Here is a 20,120-nt window from a genome sequence, read left to right on the forward strand (position 1 = left end):
CACAAACGTTGATCTGATGACAAAATAGGCTGTATTTCATAAAGGAAGCTAAATAATTTCGGGTACACTTCATAACTGGAGACAATATTCTTGAAACCTCAACTCATCTGCATTTTCAATTATTTGAAGAAGCCACAACGAACTTGCATGACATCAAGAACTGCGTCAACACTTTTTTTCCATACAAACCTAAAATGCCATTCAGTGTGTGCAGGGTGATTATTGCAACTGTCCTATTTAGTTTTAGGATGATTATTTGTGAATTTATATTTCATATGAGTGCGTATATTGGCATCTTCAACGCTCTAGCTGCCGAGGAAAATGGACTCGATACGTAAAACTATTTTTTAAATGTAAAATGAAATAACCAATATAAATGTAACAGTAAACATAACACAGGAGTTTAAAAAGAAACGTTAAACTTTCTTTTGAAGATGCTGAGGTTCTGATCCATTCTTTTGTGACATCCAGATTAGATTATTGTAATGTCCTTTTGTCGGGATTGCCAAAAAAGAGCTTCCATGGCATACAAATGGTCCGAAATGCTGCAGCTCGCATTTTGACTGGGTCCAAGAAATACGACCATATATCACCAGTGCTGGCCTCTCTTCATTGGCTCCCTGTCCATGTTAGAGCGGATTTCAAGTTGCTCCTGTTAACATACAAAGCTATAAATGGCACTGCGCCTTCTTATTTAAAGGACCTTCTCGTCCCATATGTGCCCTCAAGGGCTCTGCGCTCACAAGGCTCTGCCCTGCTCATTATTCCTAGGGTTAGAAGAAAGACAATCGGTGAGTGTGCGTTCTCCTTCCGTGCACCAACTCTCTGGAACCGTCTTCCACTGGATATCAGACAGGCAGAATCAGTAAAAGTGTTTAAAAATAAGCAGACCCACCTGTTTTGCGTTGTCTACATGTCATAGGCTGTTTTTTTTGTGCTGTTGTAATTTATGTGTGTTTTTAAATTGAAATAGTTGTTTTTAAATTTGTTTAAAATGTTTGTTTTTACCTATTATATTTGTGGCAATTTTTTTTTTTTTTTTTATTGAAATAGCTGTTTTTATATTGTTTAAAATGTGTTGTTTTTTACCTATTGTACTTGTAAAGCACTTATTAACACTAATTAGCTGTTAACTTAAAGTTATTATTATTATTATTATATTAAACAATGAACACGTTTTGGCATTTAAAATGTTATCATATTGAAGATGTATAGTGTTGCATCAATGTGCAGATAGGTCAAGTACTATAGTTAGGCAGTTAAGTAAGGGTTGTGTTTGTGCCTGTCCTCTTGCAGCAGCTCAGATGGGAGTTTATCCATGTTTGATTTGTTTTAGATTCTTTGTGGGTGTGTTATCTCTATATAGGCCTGTGTGTTATCTATATAATATGTCTCTAATATGGTCATACAGGCAGGCAGGTTAGAAAGTGCAACAGAAGAATATAGGGGATTTTGGCAAATCTTTTTGGGCCGCTACCCACACGTTTAGCTGTGTTGCTCATTCCACAAATGCATGACCCTTACAAGTTGTACCTCATTGTAAAGGTGACTAATCAGGCTTTCCAACGATATAAAATACAATACCAATTGGTATTATTAAAGGGGAGGAATAATCAACCAAAATATCGTTTCCAAACTTTTTTGGAGCGGTTTATATATTATAGACCTTTTATTTAACAAGCATAACAAAAAAATCACTTATGCCAACAATGTGTCTAACTAGCTATCTAACGTTACAACAATGTTGTTTTACAGCTGATTTGTATATGACAGTCCCAAATGTTGACACAACATGTCGCATTTCCCCTCTTTGATGGCATGATGACGCCCGAAATTTAAAAAGTTCAGCCGCCAAGGTGTTGTTCTTGTTACCGCTCCTCTAATATCAGTGCAGACTGGCAGGGTAGGAGCACGGGCTGCTAGCCTACAGAGCACCGCTATTCTGTCATGAACTGGTATGATAAAGAAGCATTTTATTTGATGACTTGTTTTATAGTGTTGTGTGTGTGTTTGATAGTGTTGTGGTGTCTGTGTTAGTGTTGTGTGTTTTGATAAGTGTTGTTGTGTGTGTCTTAGTGTTGTTGTTGTGGTGTGTGTTGTTGTGGTGTGTGTGTTTTAGTGTTGTTGTTGTGTGTGTTAGTGTTGTGTGTGTTAGTGTTGTGTGTTTTTCTCTCCCTGGCAGGCGGCCGGGCCCCCAGAGGTTCCGTGGCCAGAGAACGGAGAACAGTGGAGTGATGGAGAGGAGGGGGCGGGGCTGGAGGAGGGGGCGGGGCTGGAGGAGGGGGCGGGGCTGGAGGACTGCGGGCTGCTGCAGGAGATGGCAGAGGAGGACAAAGACATCGACTTCTACAACGAGGAGACGTTTGGGATTTGTATGGAATAATAATAATGCATTTATTTTGTGTAGTGCTTTTCTCAATAGTCAGACACTACATTCCATGGAGAACAAGAATAGATAAATAAATACAAAGTAAAACAAAAGCACAGTCAGTAAAAATGACAATAAATATAGTTAAAAATTAAAAGCAGGTTTAAAAAGAGTTTTGAGGGAGGAGAGCGTGCTCGTGTGTTGATGTTGACCAGGAGGGTCTCTCAGAGTCTCACTGCTGTAGTGTTATCTACGTTCTGAATATAAAATGCTACTTTTATTTCAGATGTGGATACAGAGGACACTGGGGAAGGTCTGAACAACCCTCTCCTTCACTTTGGAAAGCCTTCCCCTGCCCCCCCCATCCCTCCTGTCCACCCCCTCAGGACCCCCCTCTCTGCAAGGGCCAGACCCCCACTCCGCCCCCACCTACGGAGCAGAGTGTGGCTCCAGGGTGGTGGGCCAGGCCGGGGGGGGCTGTTTGAAGACCCGGCGGTGATGACGACCGTGGAAGGGAAACCCAGCCTGAAGGTGAAGCTCTGGCTTGACTGGTCGGACTCATTGGACCCCTTCTGTTGTGTAGTGGTTACCTCAGGATGCAGTAGTGTAGTTGTTAATTATGTTATTGATGTTATTGTTGTTGTTGTTGTTTCAGCATCTGGACAGCTCCATCGTGGACTGTGCAGTCTCTGCTCCCTGGGATGACCCAGACGCTGTAAGTCCCCTGACTCATCTTCACAAACATCTGACTGATCTGTGATCGCCTTTTACACCTGTTCTCCTGACTGATCTGGGATCGCCTTTTACACCTGTTCTCCTCCTCTGCAGTGGATGTTACCTTCTCAAGGCAAAACCAAACGCAACACCTCATCCATCCTCCAGGTACACATTCTACATACATGATAGATCCTCCAGGTACACATCCTACATACATGATAGATCCTCCACGTACACATCCTACATGAAACATCCAGGCAGTAGTGCCCTATGGAACACAGCCCATCCTGCTTCTGTGTGTGTGTGTGTGTGTGTCTGTCCCTCAGGACAATGCCATCGTGTGTGTGATAGACGGGCGTGGCCCCCATGGAGGTGTGGCCCTGGACTCGCCCTACCTCTATTCCATCACCAGGGGCAACAGAGGCGTGCTGCAGGGGCGCTACCCAACCAGAGGCCTCGCTCAGGTAAACCCCTGTCTGGGACTCTTCTGATTGGACGGGTGTGATGAGGCTCCAGTACCACTGACATCATCGCGTCGTCTTCCACAGATCAATCCCATGATTCCCTGCTCCTGACCCCACAACCTTTCACCCCCCTCCAGCTGTATAAGCTGGTCCCCACCACCTCCCTCTCCCTCCCCCTCCACAAGCGCATTCTTTAATAAACCTGCTACACGTCTGACTGGTTGTCATGGTGATGTTCTCTGTCCATCAGACAGGAGGGTTCTTCTCCCCGGGGCGACCGTGCTCCCCGCAGCCCCGCCCCCTCACGCCCAAGATGATGCTTCGATTTGGCGCCAACTCACCAAGACCCTCCCCCCTGTACAGCCCCTTGGCCAATCCTGCGCAGCAGTTCAGGTGTGTTGAGGTTCAGATTGGTCCTGCAGGTTCCCAGTAAGAAGAGATGATGATGATGAGGTGTGTGTGTGTGTGTGTGTAGGTTCCACGGTCCTGTCACCCAGCTCCACCCTCAGCACAGACGCCTGCTCAGCCAGAGACGGACCTCGAATCAGAGGTGAGGAGCCTTAACTAGGGTTACCCTGACCCTTAACCCAGCTGTTAAACCTAAACTAACCCTTAACCCAGCTGTTAAACCTAAACTAACCCTTAACCCAGCTGTTAAACCTAAACTAACCCTTAACCCAGCTGTTAAACCTAAACTAACCCTTAACCCAGCTGTTAAACCTAAACTAACCCTTAACCCAGCTGTTAAACCTAAACTAACCCTTAACTCAGCTGTTAAACCTAAACTAACCCTTAACCCAGCTGTTAAACCTAAACTAACCCTTAACCCAGCTGTTAAACCTAAACTAACCCTTAACCCAGCTGTTAAACCTAAACTAACCCTTAACCCAGCTGTTAAACTAACCTCACTGTCACCTGTCTCCCCCCGTAGGAAGTCGGAGCCCTGGGACCCCTACTGTGACCTGATGTCAGCCAAGGAGAAGGAGTGGATCATCAGACTGCAGATGATTCAGCTGCAGAGTGAGAACCCTCACCTGGACGACTACTACTACCAGGTAGGACTCATCTGGTCCACTACTGCTACCAGGTAGGACTCATCTGGTCCACTACCACCAGGTAGGACTCATCTGGTCCACTACTACCACCAGGTAGGACTCATCTGGTCCACTACTACTACCAAGACCAAAACCTTGCGCCACCTGAACAGTTTCTTCCCCATGGCAGTGGGCCTCCACAAACAAGCCCCCTGCCTCTCACTGACTCTGGGACTTCCACTCCCCCCCATCGTGCACACATACAACTGACAATGTAATCTATATTAGTTTTACAATACTCTTATGTAAAGCCTACATAATTATTGTTCTACTGCCCCTTTTGTATTTATTTTGTCACTTTTTAAACTATTTTTACTATTTTTTTATAAACTCCTTGGAAACGTTAGTTCGGTCGATTATTCCTCCCCTTTAATAACACCAATTGGTATTGTATTTTATATCGTTGGAAAGCCTTGTAAGGATCATGCATTCGTGGAATGAGCAACACAGCTAAACGTGTGGGTAGCGGCCCCCAAAACATTGCCATTGCAATATTCTTCTGTTGGTATTCACTCTCGTTTTGAGTTGCTTGGTGGATTGGATGATTGCACTCTCCCACAGTAATAAGGAAAAAACAACACATATTGGCAACACATATTTTTACACTTTATTCATTTTACTCTGTCAGGGACCTCAGCAGCGTGTGGAAGATCCATATACAGTCACAACAGCTTGGCACCTCCTCCTCATCCTGGTCACCAGCCTGGTCACACACTGTTGTGGGATGGCATCCCATTCCTCAATCAGGATTTGCCTCAAGTCAGCCAACATGGTTGCATTGGTCACTCTGGCACGTACAGCACGCCCAAGCTGATCCTATAAGTGTTCAATTGGGTTGAGGTCTGGACTCACAGCAGGCCATTCCGCCCTCTCCACTCCCAAATTCTGGAGGTACTCTGTTAGGGCTTTCACACTGCCAAGGAACCGGAAAGTCTGGAACCGGCCGGTGCGTTCCGACCGGAAATAAATTGGTTCGGAGCTTGAAAAGTTGGTTCGTAGCGGGAACCAGCAAATAGTGGTTCAGTCACGTCATCAGTGGATGTGTCATATGGCTGCAAAGACCAGCAAGAAGGAAGGAGACAAAATGTAATGTAATCTAAATATAATCATTAGTGATCATTTTTTAAATTTTAATTAATCATTCTCTCTATCTTCCTCACATGCTCAGCACACACACACACACACGCGCGCGCCGACACGCGCGAACGCGAATTTCGTAAGCCAGTACGCAAATTTCTATTCCAGTAATGGAGCAGCTGGTTAGTAAGAGAACGTGTGTAGAAAGTGTCTTTTGTTTTGTTTCATAGAAAATAGTGTCTATCAGATACTGTAGTAGAAGATATTATCCTAATTTCCAGTGAAGTGAAGTAGCTGCCATCTAGTTGTGACATTTTTCTTCATCACCCAGCGTTGATGACGCGGATGGTTCCGCTTACACTGGTATGAACGCGGGCTGGGTCGCCAGACAGCACCAAGGTTCGGAGGTTTCAGAACGGGAACGGTTCCTTGGAGGTGTGAAAGCCCTAAGAGATAATCCTGGCTCTGTGGGGGTGAGCGTTGTCATCCTGGAGGATGGAGTTATACACCTGTGACTGGCATACACCTGCCAGAACTTGAAGCTCAAAACGAGAGTGAATACCAACAGAAGAATATTGCAGGGGATTTTGGGCCGCTACCCACACGGTTAGCTGTGTTGCTCATTCTAATAATCGACCGAAATAACGTTTCAGAACTTTTTTTGAGGAGTTTATATTGTTGTTTTTATCTTTGTCCTATGCACCAACCACACCAAGTCAATTTATTTTGTATGTGCGAATAAACTTGGCAATAAAAATAATTGTGATTTGTGAAGTGGCTCCCCTCTCCTCAGGGGTTCTACCTAACCCTAACCCTCTCCTCAGGAGTTCTCTTTAACCCTAACTAGGGATGCACCGAAATGAAAATTCTTGGCCGAAGCCGAATTTAAGGAAACACTTGGCCGAATACCGAATGTGTATCGGCAGTTTTTAATTTTATCATTGCATAAACTAAATACATTTTGCTTTTTATTCATGCTTCTCAAAGAAAGAAATTGAGATTGAAAAAAAAGAACTTTTATATATAACTTATTATAACTAATTATCGTGGGATTTAATCTCTACTGCTTTCCAGGGTTCAAGTTAATGATATTCATGATTTGTCTCTACATAGGCTTCAGAAAGTATTTAGACCCCTTCACTTTTTTCACTTTTTTGAATAGATTTGCCATCAATCCACACACAGTACCCCATAATCTAAGTAAAAACGTTTTTTAATGTTTGCAAATGTATTAAAATGTAAATACAGAAATACCTCATGTACATAAGTATTCAGACCCTTTGTCACTCTTAAAATTAGGTCAAATGCTAAATGTCTTCAACAACTCATTCAACAAGTTGAATTGAGTCCACCTGAGTGTAAGGATAATAGTTCATGTTATTTCAGAATGAATATCTTTTGTTTTGATAGTCTCTGGTTTGCATAGAAACCACCGCATGATACAGCTGCATGTCATAAACTCGTGTAGAACAGCTGGGAGTCTGAATATGTTTTCAACAAGGCAACAACTCTGCTTCTCACTCCAATTTTAAATTGAGCTACGACTGCTAAGCTAACTAGCTAGATGAGTGTAAGGTTGCGTTCGTAAAGTCGCTCTGAGAGCGCTGGAGCGCACACTGGGCCCGACGTCATAGAGAAACCGAGTCATTTGATTGGACGAGAGGCATTCCACGAGTGCTGATCGGATTTCCTGAGTGAATTTACGAACGCAGCCAGTTTTGAAAGCGCGTCGCCTCGCGCCGGCGCGCCTGTTGAGAGTTATATTTAATTGTATTGCGTCATCAAAACACGGCCACTATTCGGTGGTAAACATTCGGTGTTTTCACACATTCGGCCGAATACCGAATGTGCTTTATTTTGCGATATTCGGCCGAATACATTCGGTGGCCGAATGTTCGGTGCATCCCTAACCCTAACCCTCCTCAGGAGTTCTACCTAACCCTAACCCTCTCCTCAGGAGTTCTACCGCCGTCTGGACGCCAAGCTGGCAGAGGAGGAGCTGGGCATCAGAGGCCACAGAGAGCCGCCCAAACTCACTACGCCCTACGTCACCAAGACGGACACCTACACACCTGGTATGTCACCAAGGCAGACACCTACACACCTGGTATGTCACCAAGATAGACACCTACACACCTGGTATGTCACCAAGATAGACACCTACACACCTGGTATGTCACCAAAGCAGACACCGACATGTCACCAAGGCAGACACCTACACACCTGGTATGTCACCAAGGCAGACACCTACACCAGTGTTTCTCAACCCTCTCCTTGGGGCGCCCCAGCCGCTCCACATATTTGATCTGTTCCACCACCAGCACACCTGATTCAACTAATCAAGTACAAACCATAATTGCTTTGTACTTGATCAGTTGAATCAGGTGAGCTGGTGGTGGAACAGATCAAATATGTGGAGCGGCTGGGGCGCCCCGAGGAGAGGGTCGAGAAACACTGCCCTACACACCTGGTATGTCGCCAAGGCAGACACTTGGAAGGTTCTGATAGTGACTGCTTTAAATGGTTATTGTTTATACCCTACTGAAGTGCGTGTGTGTGTTTCAGTGGTCCATATTGAGGGCTCGTTGGGCCAGGTCGCTGTTTCAACATGTTACTCTCCTCGGCGGGCAATCAATGCTGTCCAGGCCCACTGTCCCCACGAGGTACACACACACAACTGTCTGTCCCCACGAGGTACACACACACAACTGTCTGTCCCCACGAGATACACACACTGTTCCCATGAGGTACTCACACCTACACACACTCACCCTTACACCTGTTTCGGGGCGGCTGGGGCTCAGGAGGTAGAGCCGGCGTCTAATGATCGCAAGGTCAGCGGTCCGGTGGTTGGATTCCCAGCTGGCCACATGTTGAGGTGTCCTTGGGCAAGACACTGAACCCCAAATGGCTCCCAATGAGCGGGCTGGCGCTTCGCATGGTAACTTGCCGCCATTGCTGTGTGAATGAAAGGCCCTTGTAAAAGTGCTTTGGAATAAGACGCTATATAAGTAATAATAATGGTATAATTTACCATTTACACACACCCAGACGTTAAGAGTGCTAGTCATGTCCTGTCAGACGTTAGAGCTAGTCATCTTGTTTTAGACATTAGTTATCTTGTGTTTCAGGAGCAGAAGGACACCAGACAGCAGCGCCTCCACGTCCTCAACCACATAGAGAAGGTATGCTGCCCTAACCCAGTCTAACTCTACTCTAACCCTGTCCTAACCCTACTCTCACCCTGTCCTAACACTGTCCTAACTGTGTCCTAACACTGTCCTAACCCTACTCTCACCCTGTCCTAACACTGTCCTAACTGTGTCCTAACACTGTCCTAACTCTACTCTCACCCTGTCCTAACACTGTCCTAACCGTGTCCTAACACTGTCCTAACTCTACTCTCACACTGTCCTAACCCTGTCCTAACACTTTCCTAACCTGGCAACCTCAGTCTCTGTCAGTGTATAAGTCCTTGTGGGTTGAAGGTGCTCCCCAGACTTACCTGGCACCCCCCCCCCCCCCCCCCCCCCCAGTTGTTCCTGCTCCTGCTGGACGTGGAGGAAGCAGACAGGGTGAGGCTGTCGGTGACGGGGGAGGGGGAGGGGGAAGGGGAGGAGAGGCTCCTGGAGAAGATCAAGAGGAAGGTGCAGCACATATACAGACAGCTGCAGCACCCCCCCCACCCCCCCAGGTGAGCCTGCTGCCCCTAGAGCATCCCCCCTGGACGCATCAGTCTACTGGAACTGACATGGTTTAGGCCCAATCCCATTTCACCCCTTGGCCCTACGTTTTAGCCCTACCCCTCCGTTTTGCGCATTCACGTAGGGGTAGATGCGTCCCAATTCCCCAATTGTCAATTGTGTAGGGGTACAAATGGAGTGTTATGCGAAATCCCAGAATGCCTTGCGAGTCATCGGCAGGATACTGGAGATAGCACTAGCAACAAAAGAAAGCCACAAATGTGACACGGTCTAGTGAATTGGGCCGCAATTGTGAAACCTTGCAAATGAGCAAAATGCATCTTTGTTTTAAAAAAATGTGTTGGCTGTACTGAGCCAGGCGGTCGACCTCTCCTGTAGGCCGTCTCGTCGTTGATCAGGCCAATCACTGTTGCGTCATCAGCGAATTTAATCACTGAGTTGGAGCCGTGTGTGGCCACTCAATCGTGGGTGAACAGGGAGTAGCGGAGGGGACTCCGGACACAGCCTTGGGGGGGCTCCTGTGTTGAGGGCTACAGGGGCGGAGGTCTTTGAACACATTCTCAACACCTGGCGTCGGTCCGACAGGAAGTCCAAGATCCAGTCGCATAGGCCGGGGGTTAAGGCCTCGGTCTCTGAGCTTGGTGTCGAGCCTGGAGGGGACAATGGTGTTGAATGGTGAACTGTAGACTATGTACAGCATCCTCACATAGGAGTTCCTCTTGTCCAGGTGGGTGAAGGTGTTGTGAAGAGCAATGGCGTGGATCTGTTTTGCCAGTAGGCAAATTGGTGGGGGTACAGTTCGGGTGATAGCGAGTCGCAGATCAGCTTCTTGACCAGCTTCTCACAGCATTTACTCACTTCGGGAGTGAGGAGGAACAGGGCGATAGGCATTTAGACAATGATGAATGACTTGAAGCAGTAGGGAACTATACCTTTGGAGAGGGAGAGATTGATTATGTCCGTGAACACGCCAGCCAGCTGCAGCATGTACAGTTGAGCACCCATCCTGGGATGCCGTCTGGCCCAGGTGCTTTGCGGATGACGCACCTGAGCTGCCTGCCCATGTCTGCTTCTGTGAAGGCCAGCGTGCTGTCTGTGGTGTGTGCCCTCTCAAGCAGGTTGATGTTGTTCTCGAAGCGGGCGTAGAAGCTATTCAGCCCGTCCGGGAGAGAGACAGCTACGTTAACTGCGCAGTCAGGTCTCCCTTTGAAGTCCGAAATTGTGTGCAGCCCTGTCCCCCATGCTTGCCCCCATGCTGCGATTGCTGCATAGCTGTGACTCATAGCTGTGAATCTTTTCACTGTATTCCTGTTTGGCTGTCTTAATCCCTCTGTGGTGGTCAAGTGTGTATGTATGTGTTCTCACTGTCCCCAAAACTGGGAAAAGAAGTTCTCTCACCATAAGTGTAGATTTAGTGTTGTATATATATAATTTATGTATCTAGCTAAATCATTGCTTTCCATATACTGTATAAAGAATGCTCAGTGCAACTATTCCTCAGTCAGTGTGGAGAAGCAAAGGGGATTGTCTGTCTGCTGCGTGTGTGTGAGAATGATGGAGAGAATGATGAAAACAAAACGTTGTCATTTATAGTCTAGGCAGAATTATCTTTTTGAGAAAATCAGAGAATTCAATTCTGATGAGGCACGAAACATCATATGCCCTCCACCAAAGTCCCACTAGATTATACTATAATGATGAATGCATTCACACAAACACAACATTACAATTTTTTACTATTCTATTATTGTATTGCCCAATTGTATCTTGCCTTATTGTTTCCTGTTTTCAATAAATATTGCCATTTTGTTGCTCTCTTTCTCTGGGGGAGTGGTTGGGGGTCGAGTTAACCAGCTATTGTTCCCACCCATTACCTGCCTGTGAGAAATGTGAAACCTTTGAAAGTCATTTTCTCTCTGATTTGAGGTGTACCAACATTCAAACGCATATCTTCAAGCTAACAATCTGCTCTTTCATAAGCGGCGTGAAACCTAAGTTGTGAGCGTCCATGCTTTTCTATACTACTGATGACGTTTCAGGGTCTTAAAGGGTTAATCCATTTAATTGCGGAAGATTTTCAACCACTACCTCTTGTTAGCGGGTGGTGGGTGGTACTTGAAAACGAGGGCTAGGGGTAAAAAATGGAAATGAGATTGGGCCTTAGTGACTGTTTTTACGGTTTTACTCATGTTCTAATGAAACACGTTTACCTCTGCCCTCAAATCCCTGCAACGCTATTGGACCCCGTGGGGGTGTTTGAACCGTCTCAGCTTGGTTCCACTAATGCTTCATTAACCCTCATCTGTTGCCATAGCGAGGTGGAGGCGGGGGAGGAGTTTCTGCCGTGTCTCTTGGTCTCCAAAGGAAAGAAGCTGGTGTCTCGGCTCCTCCCCTTCCTGTCCCGTGATGCTGCGCGGCACGTCCTGCACGTGGTGACGTCACATCTACACGTCCTGATGAGCCGTGACACAGAGGAGGTAGGGTCATGTGACCTGTGGTCAGGTCATAATCAGAATTGCTTTTATTACATCCAATGTACGAGTACAATTCTTAGGGTCAGGTTCTTCGACGTAGGCATTACAGCAGGATACAAAATCAACAATAATAGAATTAAGTAAAGTAAGTAATAATAAAGTAGAATATGGTAAAGTGATGGTATTCGTACTACAGCGGGACCAGTTGTACTGCAGTAGAAACAGTAGTGAAAAATGCTAGAATGAAAGAATGAATGAATGAATGGTCTTTATTGTCATTGCTATAGTACAGGTACCAAACAACGAAATTTAGGAGGTGTGGCTCCCCTGGTGTTAGGAAAGAAAAAAACTTTTAAAAAAAAACACAAGAAGGGAAGGAGCTGGTTTACATAAATAAAGGCTATGTACACTATCCACTATACTATACTGTACAGATAGACGACTAGGGTTGTCATATTGCACATAGTGTTATTGCACATTCATTTAAAGTGTCGCAGTTTGCAGGCTTGAAATGTACATATTTGTGCCTCAGCACTACACCTGATTTTTTCAGTCCAGCAGCTGCCATCAATCCGTCCAGACTGTCCAGGGCCCAGAACCTAGGTCTTTGCTGTGTTCAGGGCCTGGATGGCCCTGGGGTAGAAGCTGTTCCTCAGTCTGTTTGTCCTTGCGGCCATGGTCCTGTACCGCCTTTTCGAGGGCAGCCGGGTAAAGTGTTCGTACCCAGGGTGGGTTGGGTCTCTGGAGATCTTGGAGGCCTTCCTGAGACAGCGTGTGTTGTACAGCTCTTCCAGAGAGGGGAGGGGGGCGCCGGTGATCTTCTGGGCTGTTCTCACGACTCTCTGTAGCGCACTTCTCTCCGCGGTTGTGCAGCTGGAGAACCAGTTGCAGATGCCGTAGGTGAGGATGCTCTCCACTGCGCCGCGGTAGAAGGTCACCAGTATCTCCTGCTTGCTGTGTTCCTTCCTGAGGACTCTCAGGATGTAGAGCCGCTGTTGTGCCTTCTTAATGGTGGCTGTTGTGTTGTCCTTCCAGGACAGGTCATCCTGCATGTGCACCCCCAGGAATCGGAGGGTTGAGACTCTCTCCACGCTCTCTCCGTCGATGAGCAGGGGCTGGATCTCGGACTTTTTCCTCCTGAAGTCCACGATGATTTCCTGGGTCTTTGACTTGTTCAGCAGTAGGTTGTTAACCTTGCACAGCTTGCTCAGTTGCTCTACCTCATCCCTGTACGCCGCCTTAAGCACCAGCTATCCTTCGTAGATATAATGATCCCACCTCCGCGAGTTACAATATGATGAAATGCAGTATAATACAGATATGATACAGTACAGGAAGTCAAGTAGTATCAGGTGGTGTGCACTGCAGGTAGTCATCATATATCATTTTTTGCAGTGGGGATGGTTTGGGGGAGACGGTCTTTTATTTTCTTTGTGCGTTTCCCCAGGAGCCTGGTTGCTTGAGGGAAATGTGACTGTACGTTCCCCCTGCAGGCTCTGCCCGTGCTGTACCCGGCTCTCAGGCCTGTGATTGGAGGACTGAGCTTCAGCCAGCTGATTGGTCTCCTCAAAGATCTGACCGCGGCACCGGTTGACACCAAGGACAGCGAGTGTCTCACACTGGCCTGCCAGAACAAGGTCAGGCTCTGATACTGACACACACAATATAAAACACGCACGCACGCGCACACACACACTGGCCACCCAGGTCTGGCTCTATTACTGACTCTGTCTAACCCTCTCTAACCCTCTCTCTCTCTCTCTCTCTCTCTCTGTGTGTAGTTCGGCCTGTCTCTCCTCTATGCTCTGTTGTCCCAGGGAGAGAGGCTTCTGTCTTCAGATATTCCTCTGGAGCCCAGCATCGGAGACTTTGAGACCTGGTAGGCCTGTCTGTCTGCACGCCTGTCTGTCTACATGCCTGTCTGCATGCTTGCATGTCTCATGTCCCCCCCTCCCCCCCCCCTCCAGGACCGACATAGTCTTCCAGGTGGCGTGGCAGCTATCCCAGAGTTCCCTGGTGGAGCCCCTCCTCCTGCCCTCCAACCTGCTGACGCTGTTCTGTCGCTACCTGGACAAACGTACCGTTCACCAGCTGAGGAGCAACATGGAGTGAGTCCTCTTCCTCTTCCTGCTCCTCCTCATCCTCCATGTTAAAAAACAACAACTTTTCTTCTTCTTTCCAGCACTGACTGCTGATGTCACTTGTTTTACTGATGATGTATAGTTGATTCACTGAGACACGTATAGTGTTGGGAGTGTTGGGAATGGTAGTAGAGCTTACGTCACCATTCTAACCCCTCTTCCTCCTCCTCTCCTCCTCCAGGTCGGCCACAGGCTACCTGGTCATGGCTACCTAGAGCAGGGTCAGAGGTCATGTGATGTCAGAGACTGTGGGAGGAGCTGATGTGTGCCCCGAGGGGTTGTCTCCATGGAGACAGACAGCAGGAGGTCCTCCTCGTACACTGCTGTGTTCTAGAACAGGACATTTGTACCCCTTCCTTTTTGTTACGCCCCTTGTTTCCTCACTGTTCTGCACCATTTAATTTCAGTTTCAGTCTGTTTCCTTTTTAGTTTCATCTCCTCCTTTATCAACACCTTCCCTCTGAACAGGTCAACACTTCCGCACATGGCCAGCAGAGGGCGCCCTAACCCTGCCTGATGACTCAGGTTGTCATATCCTGCTGCCTCAGTCATGTAACGTAAGGGGTGATGAAGGGCAGCCATCATCATCATCAGTCCCCTGTCCCTCCCGAGCCCAGGGAAGGCTGTAATAGAAGTAATTTAGGATTGTGCAGCTGCACTTTGTGGATGGATCAGTAATTTTGTAAAAAAAAAAAAAAAAAAATCTCTAATTATGACTTATATGATTGACTTAAATAATGCTTCTGGCCAGTTTGGGTTCTTTGTAAAGAGAAATATAGTTTCCCAAAGTGTACATTTCCCTTTAAATACTGTATGTGCTATATATTTTCTTTATTTTAATGTTTCAGTTATGGCTTTAATTTAATCAGTTTTTTCGGAAACAGAATCACTCTTGTAAAGCACTTGCAACATAAGAAATAAAATTCTCAAAGAAAAATGGATTCTGTCCTCTGTGTGTGTGTGTGGCATCACAGTTGCTTCCTCACACAGGTCTCAACCCTGCGTCTCTGTAATGACCACATGGCGCTCTCTCTCTCTCTCTCTCTCTCTCTCTCTCTCTCTCTCTCTCTCTCTCTCTCGAACACTAACCCTCTCTCTCTTTCTAATCCAGATGGGCAGGTTGAGGAGGCCTGAGAGGGAGGGAGGGGAGGTGATGTGAGCCTGTAGCTGCAGAAACACCAGACTGTGAAATACCTGATGGTGATTGGCAGACATTACTCTGGTGGGAGAGGGAGGGGGGTGAGGACAGATTCTGGCTCCTCCGTGTTGAACCATGTTTGCAGTGTAGACTTCCTGTCTTCATGTCCCGTCTGTCTGGGGCTCAGCGCCACAGAACCCCCCAGGCAGACAGAGAACCCCACAGCTTTCACACCACCAAGGCTCCGTGCCGGTTCCCATTCCCGTTCTGGAACCTCCGAACCTTGGTGCTGTCTGGCGAACCAGCCCGCCGCATTCATACCAGTTAAGCGGAACCATCAGTGTCATCAACATTGGGTGATGAAGGGGCGAATGAACAAAAATGTTACAAGATGGCAGCTACTTCAGTGGAAATGAGGATAATATCTTCCGCTACAGTATCTGAAATAAACACTGTTTTCCATGAAAAAAACAAAACAATACACTTTCAAAACACGTTCTCTTACTAGCCAGCTGATAATTGTTTTAATCACTAATGATGGATTTAGATTACGTTACATTTTGTCTCCTTCCTTCTAATGCTCTTGCCAGTCTTCACAGCCTAGAATATGACACACCCACTGACGACGTCACAGTTCTAGTTCTTGCTTTGCGCTGAGAACCACTATTTTCTGGTTCCAGCTGCAAACCAACTTTTCAGTCTCCGAACCAATTTATTTACGGTCTGAATATGGCGGCTGGTTCCAGATTAGGTTCGGGAACCGGCACAGAGCTGTGGCGATGTGAAAGCCCTAAGACAGACAGACAGAACCCCCCAGACAGGCAGAGAATCCCACAGACAGAATGCCCCAGTCAGACAGGCAGACAGAACCCCCCAGTCAGACAGACAGACGGGCAGAGAGAACCCCTCAGGCAGACAGACAGAGAGAACCCCACAGACAGACAGAGATTGATTGATTGATTGTACTTTATTGTCCCCGAGGGGAAATTTGTCTTGGGCATGGTACTTTCATGCTTCAAGTGCAACAGTGACTATACATACAACATACAGTAGACAAAGTAAACAACAGGACAGCAACAAACATTGAGTGACATTGGCAGAAGTTTCCACCTGGACATGGCATAATTTGGTATAAATATATATTGCACATAACCCTTCAAGTGGTGTTTTCGAATATTGCACATGGCCCTTCAAGTGGTGTCTGAGATAAAGTGCAGGTGCTGGTGATCATGTCCTAATCATCGTTTCTGCTTGAGAGAATTGATTAGTTTAATGGAGAATGGGACAAATGATAGTTTTAAGAGCTTATAGTTACATCTTGGCATGCGAAGCCTTCTACCTAGGGGGAGAACTTCGTATTCTGTGGAGAGCGGATGTTGGGGTCTGCGATTATCTTGTTAGCCTTGTCCAGGACAGCTTTTTCATATAGTTTATTTAGGATCACATAGTCTCTTTCACCTACAATTTTCATAGCTGTTTTGTGAATGCTGACTAGTCTGTTTTTTTGTTGTACAGTTAAGTTGCCAAACCACACAATTATTCCATATCTGATTACACTTTCAACAATGGACTGATAGAAAATTCTCATGATCTGCTTTCTCACCCCATAAAGTCTGAGTCGCCTCAGGTGATAAAGCCTCTGCTGTAGTGTGTTACATAAGCTGTCTAAGTGTGTATTCCAGCAGAGATGGTTGTCTAATTGAATACCTAAGTACTTATAAGAGGGCACCTGGATGATTGTTTGGTCTTTAACGACCACAGGCTCATGGTCAGTTACCTGCCTTGGGTCTAACACAACCTCCTGAGTTTTGGTGGGGTTTAAGATGAGATGGTTGCTGTCGCACCATTTAGTGAATATGTTAATCTCATCATGGAGCACCGAGGGGTCTGTATCTTTATCAAGGAGACTTAGAATTGCAGTGTAGTCAGCATATTTTATAATATGGTTGCTTGGGTGGTTACTTTTACAGTCGTTGTCAGAGAGAACCCCCCAGGCAGACAGACAGAGAGAACTCCACAGAGAGAGAACGCCACAGACAGAGAGAGAACTCTACAGACAGACAGAGACAATATTGTTCTATTGTCTGGTCATGGGCAGGAATGTAGGACCTGCGGGACAAACTATGGCGTGTGTGCGTGTGTAGGGGGGAGGGCAGGGGGCATCTTCTCTGAGGCTCTCCTGGTGATGGTGTTGGAGGGGGGGGGGGTTGTCATGGCCACATGGCTTCTAAATATTTGACTTGAAGGAGAGACGGATGGATGGATGGATGGATGGGTGGAGAGATGGAAAAAGAGGTGGTGTTTGAACGGGACAACGACCACCGTGTCATTACTCTGCCGAGCCGGGTGCTATGTTCCACAGTGGTGAGGTCATTACTCTGCTACTGAGCTATCCATCCTAACGGCTCTGCACCCGTGTGTGTGTGTGCGCGTCCCCCTCTCTGTGTGTGTGTGCGTGTCGCCCTCTCCTCCCCACCACAGTATGGACCAGTGTTTATGGAGGGGACCCCTCCCTCCCAAGATGTTCAGGGTCAGTGGTGGAGGGGACCCCCGTCAACCCTGGTCGTAACCCCCAGTTACCCCCGGCCCCCTCCCCCTACCATCACCATCCATCAGCCCAGTGACAGTGTGTATACATACATACCCCAGCTTTATTTAATGGCCTTAACTGTATATCTCTGGTCACCTGATTCATATACATCTTTCTCTGTGTGTGCATGTAGAGGTGTGTGTATAGAGGGTCTCAGCCTACAGGAAACAGTCAGACAGAAGGAATGTAACTGGTTATTTGTCTTTGCTGTGCCTGAAGTGTCGCCATACTGACAGCAGGTGTGTGTGTTTCTGGGTGGGAGGTCTGTATATAGAGTGTGTGTGTGTGTCTGTGTGTCTGTGTCTGTGTTGGATGAGTGAACGTATTTAGTTCAGGAGAGATGATAGACCTTCTCTTCTCCAGTCTTCTGATGGACCTTCTCCAGGGTTCTGATGGACCTTCCCCAGGGTTCTGATGGACCTTCTCCATAGTTGTTCTCTCTGCTGGACTGTCAGAGGAACTGGTCTGAGGAGGACTGAGAGGAGCAGATTCAGACAGATTCTCACATGGAGCCAGAGGGTACACACACACACACACACACACACACACACACACACACACACACACACACACACAGGAGAGGCCAGACGGGCGTTCTGCAGGACACCTATTAAAGAGGACCAGCAGGTATGTGTCAGGTCTCTGTCATCAGGACATGTTGGTGCTTCCCTCCCTCCTCCCCGAACACACCTTAACACACCTAACACCTAAGGCTGTGTCCACCAAACATGCTTCTGCCTAGAAAACAGCGGCCTTCAAAAAGGAGTGTAAGAAGATGAGACGGTTGTGTCCACACCTTGGAGGACACGGCGGTGTTTTTCTTTTTACAATGGTCACTGTGGTTGGGTTGGTCAGAAGCCAAGTGTGTGAGAGGTCTGGGCAGGGTCAGAGGTCAGACATTAACCTCTCCTTGACCCCGTGAGAGGAGGATTTGGACAGGAAGTGAGGAATGTCATTGGAAGGTGAGATCTCTTCTTTTCTGAGCACACAAAGAGTCTCTCTCAGCCTGTGTGTGTGTGTGTGTGTGTGTGTGTGTGTGTGTGTGTGTGTGCACGCATATGAGTGTGTGTGTGTGCACGCATATGACTGCCAGCCTGTGTGTGTGTGTGTGCGTGCATGTGTCACACATGATGTGTGTATGTATGTGCATGTCTGCCTGTGTGAATGAGATGACATCATGGAAACTCTTGGAAGGTTCCAAAAGAGGAGAGGGGAGACTAAGAGAGGAGAGACCAGGGAAGGAGAGGAGAGGGGCCTGGTTAGTCTGTCAGGGGCCTGGTTAGTCTGTCAGGGCCTGGTTAGTCTCTCATGGCCCTGGTTAGTCTGTCTGGGGCCTGGTTAGTCTGTCAGGGGCCTGGTTAGTCTGTCAGGGGCCTGGTTAGTCTGTATGGGGCCTGGTTAGTCTGTCAGGGGCCTGGTTAGTCTGTCAGGGCCTGGTTAGTCTCTCATGGCCCTGGTTAGTCTGTCTGGGGCCTGGTTAGTCTGTCAGGGGCCTGGTTAGTCTGTCAGGGGCCTGGTTAGTCTGTCTGGGGCCTGGTTAGTCTGTCAGGGCCTGGTTAGTCTGTCAGGGCCTGGTTAGTCTGTCAGGGCCTGGTTAGTCTGTCATGGCCTGGTTAGTCTGTCTGGGGCCTGGTTAGTCTGTCAGGGCCTGGTTAGTCTGTCAGGGGCCTGGTTAGTCTCTCATGGCCCTGGTTAGTCTGTCAGGGCCTGGTTAGTCTGTTAGGGCCCTGGTTAGTCTGTCAGGGGCCTGGTTAGTCTGTCATGGCCTGGTTAGTCTGTCATGGCCTGGTTAGTCTGTCATGGCCTGGTTAGTCTGTTAGGGCCCTGGTTAGTCTGTCAGGGGCCTGGTTAGTCTGTCAGGGGCCTGGTTAGTCTGTCATGGCCTGGTTAGTCTGTCATGGCCTGGTTAGTCTGTCATGGCCTGGTTAGTCTGTCATGGCCTGGTTAGTCTGTCATGGCCCTGGTTAGTCTGTTAGGGGCCTGGTTAGTCTGTCATGGCCCTGGTTAGTCTGTCATGGCCTGGTTAGTCTGTTAGGGGCCTGGTTAGTCTGTCAGGGGCCTGGTTAGTCTGTCAGGGGCCTGGTTAGTCTGTTAGGGGCCTGGTTAGTCTGTCAGGGCCCTGGTTAGTCTGTCATGGCCTGGTTAGTCTGTCAAGGGCCTGGTTAGTCTGTCATGGCCTCGTTAGTCTGTCTGTGGCCTGGTTAGTCTGTTAGGGGCCTGGTTAGTCTGTCAGGGCCCTGGTTAGTCTGCCAGGGGGCTGGTTAGTCTGTCAGGGGGCTGGTTAGTCTGTCAGGGCCCTGGTTAGTCTGTCAGGGCCCTGGTTAGTCTGTCAGGGCCCTGGTTAGTCTGTCAG

At 47.6% G+C, this 20,120-nt stretch overlaps 1 protein-coding gene across 1 annotated transcript in view; it reads left to right on the forward strand.

Moving 5' to 3' along the window:
* patl2 (PAT1 homolog 2) overlaps positions 1–14,254 on the forward strand; it is a gene marked incomplete at both ends in the record, with an annotated part of 15,063 nt that extends 809 nt beyond the window's left edge. Inside the window, 16 exons of the mRNA XM_080542426.1 lie at positions 2,183–2,372; positions 2,655–2,899; positions 3,024–3,083; positions 3,412–3,549; positions 3,800–3,942; positions 4,025–4,099; positions 4,481–4,604; positions 7,678–7,795; positions 8,286–8,383; positions 8,852–8,905; positions 9,257–9,414; positions 11,739–11,901; positions 13,392–13,535; positions 13,680–13,777; positions 13,866–14,006; positions 14,221–14,254. Coding sequence (XP_080398552.1) covers positions 2,183–2,372; positions 2,655–2,899; positions 3,024–3,083; positions 3,412–3,549; positions 3,800–3,942; positions 4,025–4,099; positions 4,481–4,604; positions 7,678–7,795; positions 8,286–8,383; positions 8,852–8,905; positions 9,257–9,414; positions 11,739–11,901; positions 13,392–13,535; positions 13,680–13,777; positions 13,866–14,006; positions 14,221–14,254 — 1,983 coding nt within the window. The remainder of the gene's footprint in view (positions 1–2,182; positions 2,373–2,654; positions 2,900–3,023; positions 3,084–3,411; positions 3,550–3,799; positions 3,943–4,024; positions 4,100–4,480; positions 4,605–7,677; positions 7,796–8,285; positions 8,384–8,851; positions 8,906–9,256; positions 9,415–11,738; positions 11,902–13,391; positions 13,536–13,679; positions 13,778–13,865; positions 14,007–14,220) is intronic.
* Positions 14,255–20,120: the final 5,866 nt, after the last annotated feature.

This window comes from Nansenia antarctica (assembly GCF_963989245.1).
Source record: "Nansenia antarctica genome assembly, chromosome: 11".
In the NCBI taxonomy this organism is placed as follows: Eukaryota; Metazoa; Chordata; class Actinopteri; order Argentiniformes; family Microstomatidae; genus Nansenia; species Nansenia antarctica.